The following is an 18,333-nucleotide window of genomic DNA, read 5'->3' on the forward strand; positions in this document are numbered from 1 at the left end:
AAGCACAAGATATTTATACATATACATTACTTAATAAACTGTTTGTCAGATATGAATCTTAGCACATAAAATATAAAGCTTCTTAATAACTTTTTCATAATCAAATGTCATGTTATAAGAATAAAAGGTCCAGCAAGCAAAAGTTAAAATCTAAACCTAGTACACGTTAATATTTTAAAAGATAATGTTTTTTCATTTGTTAAAAATCTTGACTTTTTTATGACAAAGCATTCTTCCTAAGTAAATAGAAGTAATTTTGACCAACAACAAATTATTCCTACATTTTATTGTACTTTTCCTATCAGTGTTAAGATTAATATTAGCTTAAAAGGTATTAACAGACACTGCAGAAATACAAAAGATCATGAGAGATTACTACAAGCAACTCCATGCCAATAAAATGGACAACCTGGAAGAAATGGACAAATTCTTAGAAAAGCACAATCTTCTGAGACTGAACCAGGAAGAAATAGAAAATATAAACAGACCAATCACAAGCACTGAAATTGAGACTGTGATTAAAAATCTTCCAACAAAGAAAAGCCCAGGACCTCATGGCTTCACAGGCGAATTCTATCAAACATTTAGAGAAGAGCTAACACCTATCCTTCTCAAATTCTTCCGAAATACAGCAGAGGGAGGAACACTCCCAAACTCATTCTACAAGGCCACCATAAGCCTGATACCAAAACCAGACAAAGAGGTCACAAAGAAAGAAAACTACAGGCCAATATCACTGATGAACATAGATGCAAAAATCCTCAACAAAATGCTAGCAAACAGAATCCAACAGCACATTAAAAGGATCATACACCATGATCAAGTGGGGTTTATCCCAGGACTGCAAGGATTCTTCAAAATATGCGAATCAATCAACGTGATACACCATATTAACAAATTGAAGGAGAAAAACCATGTGGTAATCTCAGTAGATGCAGAAAAAGCTTTCGACAAAGTTCAACACCCATTTATGATAAAAGCCCTGCAGAAAGTAAGCACAGAGGGAACTTACATCAACATAATAAAGGCCATATATGACAAATCCACAGCCAACATTATTCTCAATGGTGAAATACTGAAATCATTTCCACTAAGATCAGGAACAAGACAAAGTTGCCCACTCTCACCACTCTTATTCAACATAGTTTTGGAAGTGTTAGCCACAGCAATCAGAGAAGAAAAAGAAATAAAAGGAATCCCAATCGGAAAAGAAGAAGTAAAACTGTCACTGTTTGCAGATGACATGATACTATACATAGAGAATCCTAATGATACTACCAGAAAACTGCTAGAGCTAATCAATGAATTTGGTAAAGTAGCAGGATACAAAATTAATGCACAGAAATCTCTTGCATTCCTATACATTAATGTTGAAAAATCTGAAGGAGAAATTAAGGAACCACTCCCATTTACCACTGCAACAAAAAGAATAAAATACTTAGGAATAAACCTACCTAAGGAGACAAAAGACCTGTATGCAGAAAACTATAAGACACTGATGAAAGAAATTAAAGATGATGTAAACAGATGGAGATATACCACGTTCTTGGATTGGAAGAATCAACATTGTGAAAATGACTATACTACTCAAAGCAATCTACAGATTCAGTGCAATCCATATCACACTACCAATGGCATTTTTCACAGAACTAGAACAAAAAATTTCACAATTTGTATGGAAACACAAAAGACCCCAAATAGCAAAAGCAATATTGAGAAAGAAAAACGGAGCTGGAGGAATCAGGCTCCCTGCCTTCAGGCTATACTACAAAGCTACAGTAATCAAGACAGTATGGTACTGGCACAGAAAAAGAAATATAGATCAATGGAACAGGATAGAAAGCTCAGAGATAAACCCATGTATATATGGTCACCTTATTTTTGATAAAGGAGGCAAGACTATAACATGGGGAAAAGAGAGTCTCTTCCATAAGTGGTGCTGTGAAAACTGGACAGCTACATGTAAAAGAATGAAATTTGAACACTCCCTAACACCATACACAAAAATAAACTCACAATGGATTAAAGACCTAAATGTAAGGCCAGACACCCTAAAACTCTTAGAGGAAAACATAGGCAGAACACTCTATGACCTAAATCACAGCAAGATCCTTTTTGACCCACCTCCTAGAGAAAATGGAAATAAAAACAAAAATAAACAAATGGGACCTAATGAAACTTAAAAGCTTTTGCACAGCAAAGGAAACCATAAACAAGACCAAAAGACAACCCTCAGAATGGGAGAAAATATTTGCAAATGAAGCAACTGACAAAGGATTCATCTCCAAAATTGACAAGCAGCTCATGCAGCTCAATAGCAAAAAAAAAAAAACCCAATCCAAAAATGGGCAGAAGACATAAATAGACATTTCTCCAAAGAAGATATACAGATTGCCAACAAACACATGAAAGAATGCTCAACATCACTAATCATTAGAGAAATGCAAATCAAAACTACAATGAGGTATCATCTCACACCAGTCAGAATGGCCATCATCAAAAAATCCACAAACAATAAATGCTGGAGAGGATGTGGAGAAAAGGGAACCCTCTTGCACTGTTGATGGGAATGTAAATTGATACAGCCACTATGGAGAACAGTATGGAGGTTCCTTAAAAAACTAAAAATAGAACTACCATACAACCCAGCAATCCCACTACAGGGCATATACCCTGAGAAAACCATAATTCAAAAAGAGTCATGTACCACAATGTCCATTGCAGCTCTATTTACAATAGCCAGGACATGGAAGCAACCTAAGTGTCCATCGACAGATGAATGGATAAAGAAGATGTGGCATATATATATAGGATGGAATATTACTCAGCCATAAAAAGAAACAAAATTGAATTATTTGTAGTGAGGTGGATGGACCTAGAGTCTGTCATACAGAGTGAAGTAAGTCAGAAAGAGAAAAATAAATACTGTATGGTAACACATATATATGGAATCTAAAAAAAAAAAAAAAAGGTTCTGAAGAACCTAGGGGCAGGACAGGAATAAAGATGAAGACATAGAGAATGGACTTGAGGACACGGGGAGGGGGAAGGGTAAGCTGGGACAAAGTGAGAGAGTGGCATGGACTTATATACACTACCAAATGTAAAATAGATAGCTAGTGGGAAGCAGCCACATAGCACAGGGAGACCAGCTCCGTGCTCTGTGACCACCTAGAGGCATGGGATAGGGAGGGTGGGAGGGAGATGCAAGGGGGAGGAGATATGGGGATATATGTATATGTATAGCTGATTCACTTTGTTTTAAAGCAAAAACTAACACACCATTGTAAAGCAATTACACTCCAGTAAAGATGTTAAAAAAAAAAAAAAGGTATTACTTTTTTTGGCTTCTGACTGTGACATTGTGTAGCATATCCAAGCAAGGAAAGAGGGCATTATGCATTTAGAAATAGCCCTTAGTTACTTATGTCTGTTATTTTGTGTTAGAGCAAGCAACTCGTAAACTGATTATTTTTCAAGAAATGAATCAAACCAGTTCACAGTGAGATAAATTATATATTTTTGACTGGAATAGAAGTCACAAGACCTCAATTCTAGGCTCTGATTAGCAGGGTACTTTATCTCAGGTTTCTCATCTGTTAATGAAGGGTTTAGCCATGCCAAAGATTCCCAGACTTTCCCAGTTCATGGCTCTCTTATTATCTCAGAAGTGTTTTCATGGTGTGGAGGCTAAAAGAAATACCTAACAATTCCATTTATTAAGTAGCTAGGTCCAAACTTATTATGTATGTCTGTCCGAACAACTTCGTTGCTATTAAAAAAAAATAATACGCATACATTTCTAAAACTTTTTGTTACGTTCTTAATGGCGTGTGCATGTTTATTGGATACTTTACAAATTCTGAAACCTTGGAATTGGATGGGAAACCAGTGTCCTCATTTCCTGTTCCACAGGCATTTTCCCATGGTTCTTGTGTTTTATAACGGCAACTTACAAAACGCTGCCTTAAAAGGTGTCATCAGAAGGTTGGAGTACAGGGCTTCCCTGGTGGCGCAGTGGTTGAGAGTTCGCCTGCCAATGCAGGGGGCACGGGTTCGTGCTCTGGTCTGCAAAGATCCCACATGCCGCAGAGCGGCTAGGCCCGTGAGCCATGGCCGCGGATCCTGCGCGTCCGGAGCCTGTGCTCCGCAAAGGGAAAGGCCACAACAGTGAGAGGCCCAAGTACCGCAAAAAAAAAAAAAAAAAAAAAAAAACGGACTGAGTACAATTTCATGTTGAAGGTCTAATCTAATTGGAGGTAGTGTTTTGCATGGTGTCCAACTGATGTCACTGTGTTGGCCTTGAAAATTTTAAATAGCCCATGAATGTAAGGTCTAAGAGGTGCCCCTTTGAGTTTGTTGGGGCACCCTTGGGGTGCCCCAGTACACAGTTTGTGAAGGATGGGCTATGCTCTCTAAAATATTTAATGTAAATGTAATATGTGATGTAAAATGTAGAAGCAGAGGATAAGTGAAATAGATCATTCTGAAGGCCTGGGGTAAGAAGCTGCAGGATTGAAAAGAAGGTAAAAATTGTAAAAAATGTCTGTCTGCTTGGGGTGCACTTTCCCTCCCCATGTTACCTACAAAATGCCTACCCGTGTCTCACAATTCGCCTCAGGGTAGCCTCCCTTAACCAAGGCAAATTCACCTATTACACATTCTCAGAGTATTCATCTCATAGCACTTATCATAGTGGCAATTATATATTTATTTGTATAACTACTTGTATAACTTCTCTGTCTCTCATTAGAATGTAAGCTCTAAGAGGCTAGGAATATGTCTGGTACCAGCACCACATCCTACGGTCTGGTATATTATAGAAGCTAAAACCTTGCTGGATGAAATGAATAAATGCACATACTCTGACAGAATAAGGTTAGCATTCATTTCAGTTCTTTTTTATTGTAAAACAGCTGCTATTTATAGTAGCATTCCTAAAACTTATTTCTTTTTCTCGTAACATTTAGCAGGAAAAAAGAACCCACAGATATAAAGCTGCATCGTAAACCTCAGAAAGTAATCTCACCTAAACTAAATAAAAGGATAATGTTGCTTTGGAAAAGGCAGTCAAATATTCATAAACTCTTAGAGGCAAATTAATTTTATAAGAAAAAGTCATTTTTTGGAAGGTGTGATTTTAATTTTATCTTATTTTTAAATTAATTTTTATTGGAGTATATTTGATTTACAATGTTGTGTTAGTTTCTGCTGTACAGCAAAGTGAATCAGTTATACATATATCCACTCTTTTTTAGATTCTGTTCCCATATAGGTCATTACAGAGTATTGAGTGGAGTTCCCTGTGCTATACAGTAGGTTCTTATTAGTTGTAGTGTGTATATGTCAATCCCAATCTCCCAATTTGTCCCTCTCCCCCTTCCCCCATGGTAACCATAAGTGTTTTTCCTACATCTGTGACTCTATTTCTGTTTTGTAAATAGGTTCATTTGTACCATTTTTTTTTAGATTCCACATATAAGCGGTATCATATGATATTTGTCTTTCTCTGACTTACTTCACTCAGTATGACCATCTCTATCCATGCTGCTGCAAATGGCATTATTTCACTTTTTTATGGCTAATATTCCATTGTATATATGTACCATATCTTTTTTATCCATTCCTATGTCAGTGGACATTTAGGTTGCTTCCATGCCCTGGCTATTGTAAATAGTGCTGCAATGAACATTGAGGTACGTGTATCTGTTCGAATTATGGTTTTCTCCAGATATATGTCCAGGAGTGGGAATGCTGGATCATATGGTAGCTTTATTTTCAGTCTTTTAAGGAACCATACTGTTCTCCATAGAGACTGTACCAAGTTACATTCCCACAAAGAGTGCAGGAGGGTTCCCTTTTCTCCACACCCTCTCCAGAATTTATTGTTTGTAGATTTTGTTTTGTAGATTTGTTTGTAGATTTGTTTGTAGATTTTGATGATGGCCATTCTGACCGGTGTGACTTAGTATCTCATTGTAGTTTTGATTTGCATTTCTCTAATAATTAGGGATGCTGAGCATATTTTCATGGGCCTTTTGGTCATCTGTATGTCGTCTTTGGAGAAATGTCTATTTAGATCTTCCACCCGTTTTTTGATTGGGTTGTTTGTTTTGGGTTTTTTGTTTTTTGTTTGTTTTTTGATATTGAGCTGCATGAGCTGTTTGTATATTTTGGCAATTCCTTGTCAGTCATTTCATTTGCAAATATTTTCTCGATTTTGTGGGTTGTCTTTTCATTTTTTTTTTAAACATTCCTTTTCATGATTTTTAAAAAATTTTTACTTATTTATTTCATTTATTTACTTTTGGCTGCATTGGGTCTTTGTTGCGGCACACAGGCTTTCTCTAGTTGCGGGGAGCAGGGGCTACTCTTCGTTGAGGTGTGCAGGCTTCTCATTGCGGTGGCTTCTCTTGTTGTGGAGCACAGGCTCTAGGTGCGTGGGCTTCAGTAGTTGAGGCTCATGTGCTCTAGAGCCACGGGTTAAGTAGTTGTGGAATACAGGTTTAGTTGCTCTGCAGCATGTGGGATCTTCCCAGACCAGGGATCAAACCCACGTCCCCTGCATTGGCAGGCAGATTCTTAACCACTGCGCCACCAGGGAAGTCAAGTCTTTTCATTTTGCTTATGGTTTCCTTTGCTGTGCAAAAGCTTTTACGTTTAATTAGGTCCCATTTATTTATTTTCGTTTATATTTTCTTTTTTTAAAATACATTTATTTATTTGTTTTTATTTTTGGCTGTGTTGGGTCTTTGTTGCTGCACGCAGGCTTTCTCTAGTTGCGGGGAGTGGGGGCTACTCTGTTGCGGTGCATGGGCTTCTCATTGTCGTGGCTTCTTGTTTCAGAGCACGGGCTCTAGGCGCGCAGGCTTCAGTAGTTGTGGCACGCAGGCTTAGTTGCTCCGCGGCATGTGGGATCTTCCGGGGCCAGGGCTAGAACCCGTGTCCCCTGCATTGGCAGGTGGATTCTTAATCACTGTGCCACCAGGGAAGAACTCGTTTATGTTTTCAGTACTCTAGCAGGTGGATCAGAAAAGATCTTGCTGTGCTTTATGTCAGAGAGTGTTCTGCTGGTGTTTTCCTCTAAGAGTTTTATAGTATCAGATCTTGCATTTAGGTCTTTAATCCATTTTGAGTTTATTTTTGTATATAGTGTTAGAGAATGTTCTAATTTCATTCCTTTACATGTAGCTGTCCAGTTTTCTCAGCACCACTTACTGAAGAGACTCTTTTCTCCGTTGTATATCCTTGCCTCCTTTGTAACAGATTAGGTGCCCATAGGTGCGTGGCTTTGTCTCTGGACTTTCTATCCTGTTCCATTGATCTATATTTCTGTTTTTGTGCCAGTACCATACTGTTTTGATTACTGTAGCTTTGTAGCAGAAAAAGCCATGTTATTACATAAAAATTGCTCATAGAAAATTTTAAAATCTTAGCAAAGGCCACAAACCACACTTTGAGAACCATGTTCTACAGTGGTGATATTAGAAGTAGAAGGTGATAGTTTCTAGAAAGTGGCAACTCATTCTTTTTTTTTTTAAATGGCATTCTACTACAAAGCCTGATTTTATTGACATAGTAAGCACAAATTTTAAGGGAAGTGCATGATGTCAGTATTAAAATGAAATGAGACTTCCGGGAAGATGGCGGAAGAGTAAGACGCGGAGATCACGTTCCTCCCCACAGATACACCAGAAATACATCTACGCATGGAACAACTCCTACAGAGCATCTACTGAACGCTGGCAGAAGACCTCAGACCTCCCAAAAGGCAAGAAACCCCCCACGTACCTGGGTAGGGCAAAAGAAAAAACTAAACAGAGACAAAAGGATAGGGACGGGTCCTGCACCAGCGGGAGAGAGCTGTGAAGGAGGAAAAGTGTCCACACACTAGGAAGCCCCTTCGCGGGTGGAGGCTTCGGGAGGCGGAGTGGGGGAGCTTGGGAGCCGCGGAGGAGAGCACAGCAACAGGGGTGCGGAGGACAAAGCGGACAGATTCCAGCGCAGAGGATCGGGCCGACCGGAACTCGCCAGCCGAGAGGCTTGTCTGCTCGCCCGCCGGGGCGGGCGGGACTGGGAGCTGAGGCTCCGGCTTTTGTCGGAGCGCCGGGAGAGGACTGAGGTTGGCGGCGTGAACACAGCCTGCAGGGCGTTAGTGCGCCGCGGCTGGCCGGGAGAGAGTCCGGGGAGAAGTCTGGAACTGCCGAAGAGGCAAGAGACTTTTACGTCCCTCTTTGTTTCCTGGTGCACGAGGAGAGGGGATTAAGAACGCTGCTTGAGAGAGCTCCAGGGACGGGCGCGAGCCGCGGCTAAAAGTGCGGAGCCCAGAGACAGACATGAGACGCTAGGGCCGCTGCTGCCGCCACCGGGAGGCCTGTGTGCGAACACAGGTCACTAGCCGCACGCCCTTCCGGGGAGCCTGTGCAGCCCGCCACTGCCAGGGTCCCGGGATCCAGGGACAACTCCCCCGGGAGAACGCACAGGCGCGCCTCAGGCTGCAACTTCTCGCCGGCCTCTGCCGCCGCAGGCCCGCCCCACACTCCGTGCCCCTCACTACCCCCGGGCCTGAGTGAGCCAGAGCCTCCGAATCAGCGGCTCCTTTAACCCGTCCTGTCTGAGCAAAGAACAGACGCCCTCCGGCGACCTACACGCACAGGCGGGGCTAAATCCAAAGCTGAGCCCCTGGGAGCTGTGAGAACAAAGAAGAGAAAGGGAAATCTCTCCCAGCAGCATCAGAAGCAGCGGATTAAAGCTCCACAATCAACTTGATGTACCCTGCATCTGTGGAATACCTGAATAGTCAACGAATCATCCCAAATTAAGGAGCCCTGTGGATGAAAGGCTCTTGGGGCTGCAGCCAGGAGTCAGTGCTGTGCCTCTGAGGTGGGAGAGCCAACTTCAGGACACTGATCCACAAGAGACCTCCCAGCTGCACATAATATCAAACAGCAAAAATTTCCGAGAGATCTCCATCTCAACGCCAGCACCCAGCTTCACTCAACGACGAGCAAGCTACAGTGCTGGACATCCTATGCCAAACAACTAGCAAGACAGGAACACAACCCCACCCATTAGCAGAGAGGCGGCCCAAAATCATAATAAGTCTACAGACACCCCAAAACACACCACCAGACGTGGACCTGCCCACCAGAAAGACAAGATCTAGCCTCATCCACCAGAACACAGGCACTAGTACCCTCCACCAGGAAGCCTACACAACCCACTGAACCAACCTTAGCCACTGGGGACAGACACAAAAAACAACAGGAACTACGAACCTTCAGCCTGCAAAAAAGGAGACCCCAAACACAGTAGGATAAGCAAAATGAAAAGACAGAAAAACACACCGCAGATGAAGGAGCAAGATGAAAACCTATCAGACCTAACAAATGAAGAGGAAATAGGCAGTCTACCTGAAAAAGAATTCAAAATAATGATAGTAAGGTTGATCCGAAATCTTGGAGATAGAATGGACAATAGAATGGACAAAATGCAAGAATCAGTTAACAAGGACCTAGAAGAACTAAAGATGAAACAAGCAACGATGAACAACACAATAAATGAAATTAAAAGTACTCTAGATGGGATCAATAGCAGAATAACTGAGGCAGAAGAACGGATAAGTGACCTGGAAGATAAAATAGTGGAAATAACTACTGCAGAGCAGAATAAAGAAAAAAGAATGAAAAGAACTGAGGACAGTCTCAGAGACCTCTGGGACAACATTAAACGTGCCAACATTCGAATTATAGGGGTTCCAGAAGAAGAAGAGAAAAAGAAAGGGGCTGAGAAAATATTTGAAGAGATTATAGTTGAAAACTTCCCTAATATGGGAAAGGAAATAGGTAATCAAGTCCAGGAAGCACAGAGAGTCCCATACAGGATAAATCCAAGGAGAAATACGCCAAGACACATATTAATCAAACTGTCAAAAATTAAATACAAAGAAAACATATTAAAAGCAGCAAGGGAAAAACAACAAATAACACACAAGGGAATCCCCATAAGGTTAACAGCTGATCTTTCAGCAGAAACTCTGCAAGCCAGAAGGGAGTGGCAGGACATATTGAAAGTGTTGAAGGAGAGAAACCTGCAACCAAGATTACTCTACCCAGCAAGGATCTCTTTCAGATTTGATGGAGAAATTAAAACCTTTAGAGACAAGCAAAAGCTGAGAGAGTTCAGCACCACCAAACCAGCTCTACAACAACTGCTAAAGGAACTTCTCTAGGCAAGAAACACAAAAGAAGGAAAAGACCTACAATAACAAACCCAAAACAATTAAGAAAATGGGAATGGGAACACACATATCGATAATTACCTTAAATGTAAATGGACTAAATGCTCCCACCAAAAGACACAGATTGGCTGAATGGATACAAAAACAAGACCCATATATTTGCTGTCTGCAAGAGACCCGTATGCTAACACATATATATGGAATTTAAGAAAAAAAAAATGTCATGAAAAACCTAGGGGTGAAACAGGAATAAAGACACAGACTTACTAGAGAATGGACTTGAGGCTATGGGGAGGGGGAAGGGTAAACGGTGACAAAGCAATAAAGAGGCATGGACATGTATACACTACCAAACGTAAGGTAGATAGCTAGTGGGAAGCAGCCGCATAGCACAGGGAGATCAGCTCGGTGCTGTGTGACCGCCTGGAGGGGTGGGATAGGGAGGGTGGGAGGGAGGGTGACGCAAGCGGGAAGAGATATGGGAACATATGTATATATATAACTGATTCATTTTGTTGTGAAGCTGAAACTAACATACCATTGTAAAGCGATTATGCTCCAATAAAGATGTTTAAAAAAAAAAAAAAAATGAAATGAATTCTGAAAATCTTATTGATATTCTATTTTAATCCTGGTATAAAGATCAATTAGTAAAATAAAGTCAAACAGAATCCTAAAGTCAAACAGGAAATAGGGATATGGAAGTAGGACAAAATAAGATAGCAAAGGATTGTATTAAATAACTAACAACCTTAAAAAGGGTGGACTTTTGTTAAAACAGATTAAGATTGATTTATGGGATTTTGTACATTTAGTATATCCCTTTTCTGAAAAAGCACTTTAAGGTACAGAATCAATAAATTATGTTTTGTTATGCATTTTTCACCCTTAAAGTTCCTATGCAAGGAGGAAATTATTTGTTTACACTTTATACATTTTAGACAGAATGGCTCTGGATAATAATACAGAGATGGGGAAATAAAAGAGAAGGTAAGATAAAGATGGTTGATTCTGTGCCCTTGGAATTGCTAATCCATAAACAGCAAACTCCCCTGTACGCACTGTCTTCTTTGGGAACTCGTTCCACCTTTTGCCTTAAACTAAAATCTAGCTCTCCCCAAGGCTATCAGTTCCCAAATGGTGCCTAATTATTTTCTTTCATCACATATACAGGATATAGTGTTGATGTCCACCTAGTTCCCCATTGCCATATCCTGGATCACTTTTACCTTACAGTCTTGTAAAATTAAAATAAAACAAAAACCATCACCCACAAAACACACCTGTCCCTTTGTAGGTCATGCTACCTCCTCATCACACCTTCTTTATCTTTCTGATCCAAAATTATCAGCCTTCTCTATCTCACCCACCACTCTTCTGTCCCCCAGCTTATAGAGTAATGTTCCTCGAACTTTATGTACCTTTGAATCACCTGGGCGATCTTATTAAATTCAGATTCTGAGTCAGTAAGGACACCCAGAGATTCTGCATTTCTCATAATTCTCATGAGAAGCTGTGGACCACTTCGAAGAGTAAAGCACTAGAGGGGCTGTTTCTGTTATTATCAAAACTACAGTTATCCTAACTCCCCCTTTATGCTTTGGCACTCTTTCCCTCCTGCCTTTACTATTTTTAGTATCAGTTCTTCTTCTTAATGTTCTTTGTCATTTTTACGCAGTCAATTTCAATCTCTCTCTCACCTCTCTCTCATCTGCTTAAGTACCACCCACTTAAAAAAAAAAAGAAAAAGAAAAAATCCCAATTTAACCCTTTACTCCCCCTAGCTGCCATCCTAGGTCTCTCAGTTTCACAAACTTTTTTAAAAAAACAATTGTCTGTGTTTGCCAATGTCACCTCCTCATCTCCAATTCAATTCTGTTCCCACTTCCGTGTGATTTGTAGGTCCATTAGTCCACCAACGGTGTTCACTAAAGTTACAAATTACCCCATTTTGAGAAGCCAAAAAGGACATTTCCAGTTCTCATCTTATTTGAACCTCTCAACAGCATTCAATACTGTGAACCACTCTGACATTTTTCCACTTTGTCCTCCATGACAAAAGTCTCCTTATTTTCTTGTTACCATTCTAGCAAGTCTTTTTCAGTTTTACAGCACCATAATCTTCTATCCAGCAATTAGATATTACATACTGAAGTGTTTTGGTGCCCAGTCCTCCTTTTCTAGCATATATTTGCACCCCACAACCTTCATAATCTCTTCTTTGTCACTTAAATGCAGATGATTTCTGAGATATTCTCCAGCTCACACATCTTTGAGTTACAAACCTATATATCCTACGGCCTACTTGACACCTTTGATGTCTCAAAGGTACCTCAAACATAAAAGATCCAAGCTAAGTTAATAATTTCCCACCAGCACATGCCATTATTACATAGCCTGATACATAGTCCAAAAAGCTATTATTGTGTTTTTGACACACCCTCTTCTGTCACTGTCATATATTCATCCTTTCCATCTTTCAAGACCTCCTCAAATTCTGTGGAACCTATTCACCTTTTTTCCATCTACACTATCACCTCCACCCTTGTATCAGTAATTGTCATCCCTTGGCTGGGCTACTGCTAATGGTTTCCTAAGGAGTATCATTTCCATTCCTTTCTGCTCCTCCCTCTTTTATCTGTTCTACACTCTGCAGATATGGTGATATTTTGAAACACAAATTTGATCATTTGTGCCCTTCTCCCCTGCTCATCCTGAACTTGTTTTAGTCCATCATACTACTTACCAGGCTCCTTCCCACTAAACGGATGTTGCTTGTACTATTTCATTGGCTTGGAATGCCCTTCCCCTCTTTTCTCCTAAGACTTTATCCTTCAGACCTCAACTCAACTGTCATGATTTTGCAAACGCTTATCTTTGTCTCAATGACTAGGTCAAATTTCTCTACTAGAAGACCATACTGAATCGTGTACTTCTCCATTACAGTATTTCCTGAGAGTATGGTACTTTTCTGTTTTTGTTCACCATTGTCTCCTCAGTACTAGAACAATCATGGCACACAGGCATTACCCTCAAAATATCTCTTAATTGAATTAATGTGTGGAGGGGGTAATTATCCACAATATTTGGATAGGAATCGCAAATGATATGGCATTTGAGTTGGGCACTCTCGGTGTTATTATTGAAGAATAAGGTGGAGGAAGATGAATTAGGGACGTTGCTAAGCACAAAATTTAATAGTATTTGCTGGAATATTTAGATGTAAGTGGTAGGGGAGTTGAAGATGTTTCATAGGTTCATTGGAGAATGGTTGAGCCAGAGACAGAACAAGGTTTCAGCTAAAGAAAATGATGTTCAATTTATCAATGTTCTGAATTTGAGGTAACAAACTCACCAGGTGGAAATGGTTTGATGACATTTTGAAATGTAGGAATAGATATGGTGTGAGATTTCATCTAGACATCTTAGTCTGGTTGCCCTTCTGCTCCTGACAAGCAAAACATACTCCTCTCGTCATCTATTTCCTTATCTATTCTTTCTTTTTTTTTTCTCTATCCCACTGTCACTTCCCTGGACTTTTACCTGGACTACTTCAACAAGTCCCTAACTACTCTCCCTGCATCCAGTCTTGCTCTCCTGTAATCTAGTTTGCACTTTCATTCCAGAGTGACTTTTCCAAGACACCAGAATGTCATTTTCCTGCTGTGGATCCTTAAAATGTTTCCATTGACTGCAGAATAAAATCTGGACTCTTGATCAAAGCTTTATGATTTGATCCTAGAATTCCTGAATTTCACTTCCAACTCCTCTCTCCAGCCATACCAGACTACTTATCCTCAAATGCCTCCTGCTGCCTTTCTTCCTTCCTTTCTACCTTACTGAAATCTGACTATAGATTAACAAAGTTATTCTGGCTGGGGAAAAAATACTATACTGTCTAGTATGGAGACAAAAACCAAACCCAAACAAAAAGACAAGTAAACGCCTAGCCTTCAAGTTCAACTCAGATGTGGCCTCCTGAAGATTTCTTCTTGAGGAAAATTTATAGTTCCACTGGTTTTCTGCCAGCTCACTGTAATTCTTAGCCCAAAATTAGCTGCATCACTGTCTCCTACATAGGTGAATTTAAGCTCACTATTTGGCATTTCTATCCTTGAGACTGTCTAATTACAAAGCGTTTGGCTACACATAATTTGTTGTCACACGTCTTTCTGGACTGGAAATGTGTCCACCGATTCCTTCCCTTGACCTCAAGAACATGGATACCGGGGGTGGGGGAGGGGGTCATTACGCCTTGCGTCATCACGTGCCGAGAGGGTGGGGCCCTCAAGGGAACTGTAAGGAAGGGCGGAGTCAAGTAGAATGGGGCGGGGCTCCTAGGGGGCGGGGCATCGAGAGGCGGGGCCAAGAGGCGGGGCGGGGCCAGAGAGGAGTCGGGGGCGCTTCTGCCATTCAGCCGGTGCAAGCGGCGGCGGGAGGCAGCGCCTGTCGAGTACCCTCGACGCTAGGTTCCGAAAGCGTTACTGGGACCACCGGCTCAGACCAGAGGCAGACGCGTGGTCGAGCGGAAGCTGGTGGCACCGAAAGCGGCGGCCGGAGTCCGAGCTCCAAAGGCGGGAAGTACCCGGGATCGAGGAAGCCCCGGGAGCAGCGCGGCGTCGCCTCCTTTACCCAAGGGGCCGCGGCGACGGTCACGGGGCGCGGCGCCAGAGCGCGCGACCCAGGCTGGGATTCCAAACAGGCGGCCCAGGCTCCTCCTCCATTCGGGCCGCCTCACCTGCGGGCAACGCTGCGCCGCCTCCGCCCGTATAGACGGCACCTGCGTCGCCCGGCTCACCGGTCTCCACCCCTCGACCGCCGGCGCCAGGCCCGGGCGGCGCACTTGGACTCGGGGCTGCGGGAGCCAAGGCTCTTGGGGTGCGGCGTCTTTGCCACCGCCCGGGGAGGGTGCAGGTGGAGCGGGCGCGGCTGCGTGGAACCCGGCGCCGGCCGCCGCCGCCGCCGCCGCCGCCGTCGCCGTCGTCCCGGTCGCCGCCGGGTCCCGGGGACCGGGCTGTCCGCGCCCGCGCCCGGGGAGAAGCCGCCGCCAGCCGGGCACCATGAACAGCAGCAGCGCCAACATCACCTACGCCAGTCGCAAGCGGCGGAAGCCGGTGCAGAAAACGTGAGTGTCTGGTGCGCGTCCTCGGCGCGGGGGTGGGCGCTCAGGCGCGCAGGTGCCGGAGGCCGCCTCACCCGTGCCCACATCCCCGCGGCCTGGTGATTAGGTCCCTTCCCCACGCAGTCCGTGGAATCGCGATTTGGAGGCCGGTCGAGAAACCCAGGCCTTGGGTTTTTCCGTGTTTAAAGATTGCATTTAAAAAATTGTGCCCCCCGTTCCCCAGTCTCCAGGGCATGCGCACCCTCGCACTCCCACCCCCCACCCATTTATAGCACTGTTCACTGTGCTGTGGTCCTAATTTGTTGACAGCTCTGGTCTGCCCTGTGGGGCTGGCTGGTGGATTAGTTAACCTAAGCCCGTCTTGAAATCCCCTTTCACATTTAATATCCTCCTCGGTTAGGTTAGAGGACGGTCACCTCTAACCACCTCTAACCATGGGGGGAGATGCTTTTAGGAGCTAAACACGTGCTGTCTGCAGGAAAGGGAATGAGTGTTTCTGAAGGTATTTTTTAGTCCGGTGCAACTGGCTTTCTGTTACACTCTCTACTTATTTGGCAGTAATTTTGTAGCGCTCAGCGTGAACGCATCGGTACAATGTATAGAGATGGTAGCAGTTTTGAGTGAGTGTAGTAGCCAGAATACAGTAACGGATTTGTATTTTCAGTCACCTTTTGGGGGAGCTTTCTTATCACTTTGGGTCTGTAAATGATTTGGAGCTGGAATTATTGAAACAGACGTTTTCATTCTTAGCATCTTTCTCTAATTCCCTTCTCCCTCTACTTCCAAGTTTAGTCAGTTCTGATAGATTACAAACTTAGATTTTTTGTTTGTTTGTTTTGGTGGGATATTTGTGTGAGATGGCAAATCCTTTTTTTTCAGAAAAAAGAAAAATCCGTGCTTGAGACAGATTTACTTTTGTGAATTGGCAGTATTCATGTGTTTATTCCTAATTATTATCCCTGAGTTATTTTACTTCACATTTTTCAAACTTTCATAAACAACTTTCAGAACACATTAAACAGTTCCTCAGAACAAATCAGAAGTGTGCATTTGGCTTAAAACTTAATTTAGGTCACTAATCCAAACCAGAAAAATAACAGTTTAAGATTAATATTGAAGACCAGTTTAAAAGTTTAATTATTCTGGAGTTTTAATTTCCTTTTAGAATTTCAGTGATTATAGGTCTTCAGATATAGACTTGGCATTAACAGAGGATATTCATCTATAAATAGACTGATTAAAATTTGGAAGACTTATCCTGCAGTGTGACCGACATTAGGAATACTGCCGAATCAGCAGTTTTTGTCTTGGCAGTTCTGTTGACATTGGTTTTCAATACTTGCGTTTTATAGAGTGGTTTCTTATATAAAAATGTATTTGTCTAATTTGACTTTGTCCTTAGTGGTTATTTAAAATTGAGAGGCGTCACAAACGCTTCTATGTATTTATTAATACACTGGTATACTTGGCATTATATATAATAGAGTTTTATCATAGGTGTTATGTATATGGTCACATAACCTGAAGATGCCCCTGATGGATTTTTAAGTTACTGCATTTCAGTCAGTGTGTTACAGAAAGACCTAGATGACTTTAATAGAGTGCTTTAATTTTTATTCATCATAAAGTTTAACATTTTTGGCTTCTCGTTAATGTTTTATTAAAGATTTTTCCTTTAAACATAGTACTGTACATTTTATTTACGTAAGATGTACCTTTTATTATTTTATATTAGCATTTTAATATACTTTCTAAGATGTTCGTATATTTGTATTTAATAATCTCTAATACAATACAACTAAAGCGTTTCTACATTCACCCTTATTTTATTTAGTTAGTATAAATGTTTATCAGATCTTTATTGAGCATCATGCGTTGCTTTTAATCATATAAATGCCTTAAAAGGTCACTGCTCCATAAGAAAAGCCTAGTGCTGGCATTTACAGAATCACATGAAATTGTTTATAAATTGTTTTTACCAGAATGAAAAAATGGTTAACTTAAAATGCAGTTAATCAAAGTCCATTTTAAGAATGGGGCCATAAACCCAATATTAAGTTTAATGTGTTTTTTTAGTTAAATTACTAGTTTGTGGCTAATAGGCTCTATAATATGTTGGCACATTGTCAGAAAAATTCATCTTGTTTGAGCTGAAAATGTTATTGAGATCTATTTAACTTTGACCCCTTAAGTCAGCCATTGTATCTTAAGGAGAAAATATGTTGTAGCATAATTATAGGACTGTTAAAAAGATGGCCATTTAAATATACAATCCCATAAAATTTTGGAACCAAATGTGTGACATACTTTTAACCTGAAGCTCTTCCAATCTTCAATGGAATTTATTAAACGGGATCAACGCCCCCTAGTGGCAAAGTCCAACGTTGAAAATTATCTTAGTACGAAATATATTTTAAACGTGTTAAATTTAATCCCGCTAAAGTATCTTGTACATAGTAGACACTCAGTAAATGTTTCTTTTCTTTTCGGAGTAATGAAAGCTAGAAGATTAAAGGATATGAAGCAACCTTGCATCTGATCCATGTTCCTAAAGAAATTTTCAAAGATACCCTTAGGAATAGGTTCTACTGTTTCCTTACGTGTTCCTTAAAATAACCCTGCTCAAAAAAAAAAAAAGAAAGAAAGAAAGAAAGAAAAAACAATTTGTTTTTACTTAAATCCTCTTCTTGTTTTATTTTCTTTGGAGAGGAAAGGCTTTTTGTACATTTCTTTAATTACTTTGCTGCATGAAGATAGGTGAAAAGCACACTATTGAATTAAATAGAGTCTGGGTTTCTTTTCCCTTAATGATAATAACTTTGGATGTATTTTTTCAGTTTTTAAGTTCTATTAATACAAAAAAATTTTAGTGGTACTTCAATTTACCATATTTTTAGAAAATTAGTGCTGAATATTGGCAAATAATAGGTGTTGAGTAAATGAAATCTACACTTAAAAATGATATCAGTAG

At 41.1% G+C, this 18,333-nt stretch overlaps 1 protein-coding gene across 2 annotated transcripts in view; it reads left to right on the top strand.

The window, feature by feature from the left end:
- Nucleotides 1-15,232: 15,232 nt before the first annotated feature.
- Nucleotides 15,233-18,333, top strand: part of AHR (aryl hydrocarbon receptor) — a 50,135-nt gene continuing 47,034 nt past the window's right edge. For both annotated transcript variants that reach the window (XR_009565106.2, XM_030857134.3), the window contains exon 1: nt 15,233-15,365. Coding sequence is in view for 1 of the 2 variants with exons in the window: in XM_030857134.3 (XP_030712994.2) it covers nt 15,301-15,365 (65 nt within the window). In the remaining variant the exon portion in view is untranslated. The remainder of the gene's footprint in view (nt 15,366-18,333) is intronic.

The sequence above is a fragment of the Globicephala melas genome, chromosome 9 (genome assembly GCF_963455315.2).
Source record: "Globicephala melas chromosome 9, mGloMel1.2, whole genome shotgun sequence".
In the NCBI taxonomy this organism is placed as follows: domain Eukaryota; kingdom Metazoa; phylum Chordata; class Mammalia; order Artiodactyla; family Delphinidae; genus Globicephala; species Globicephala melas.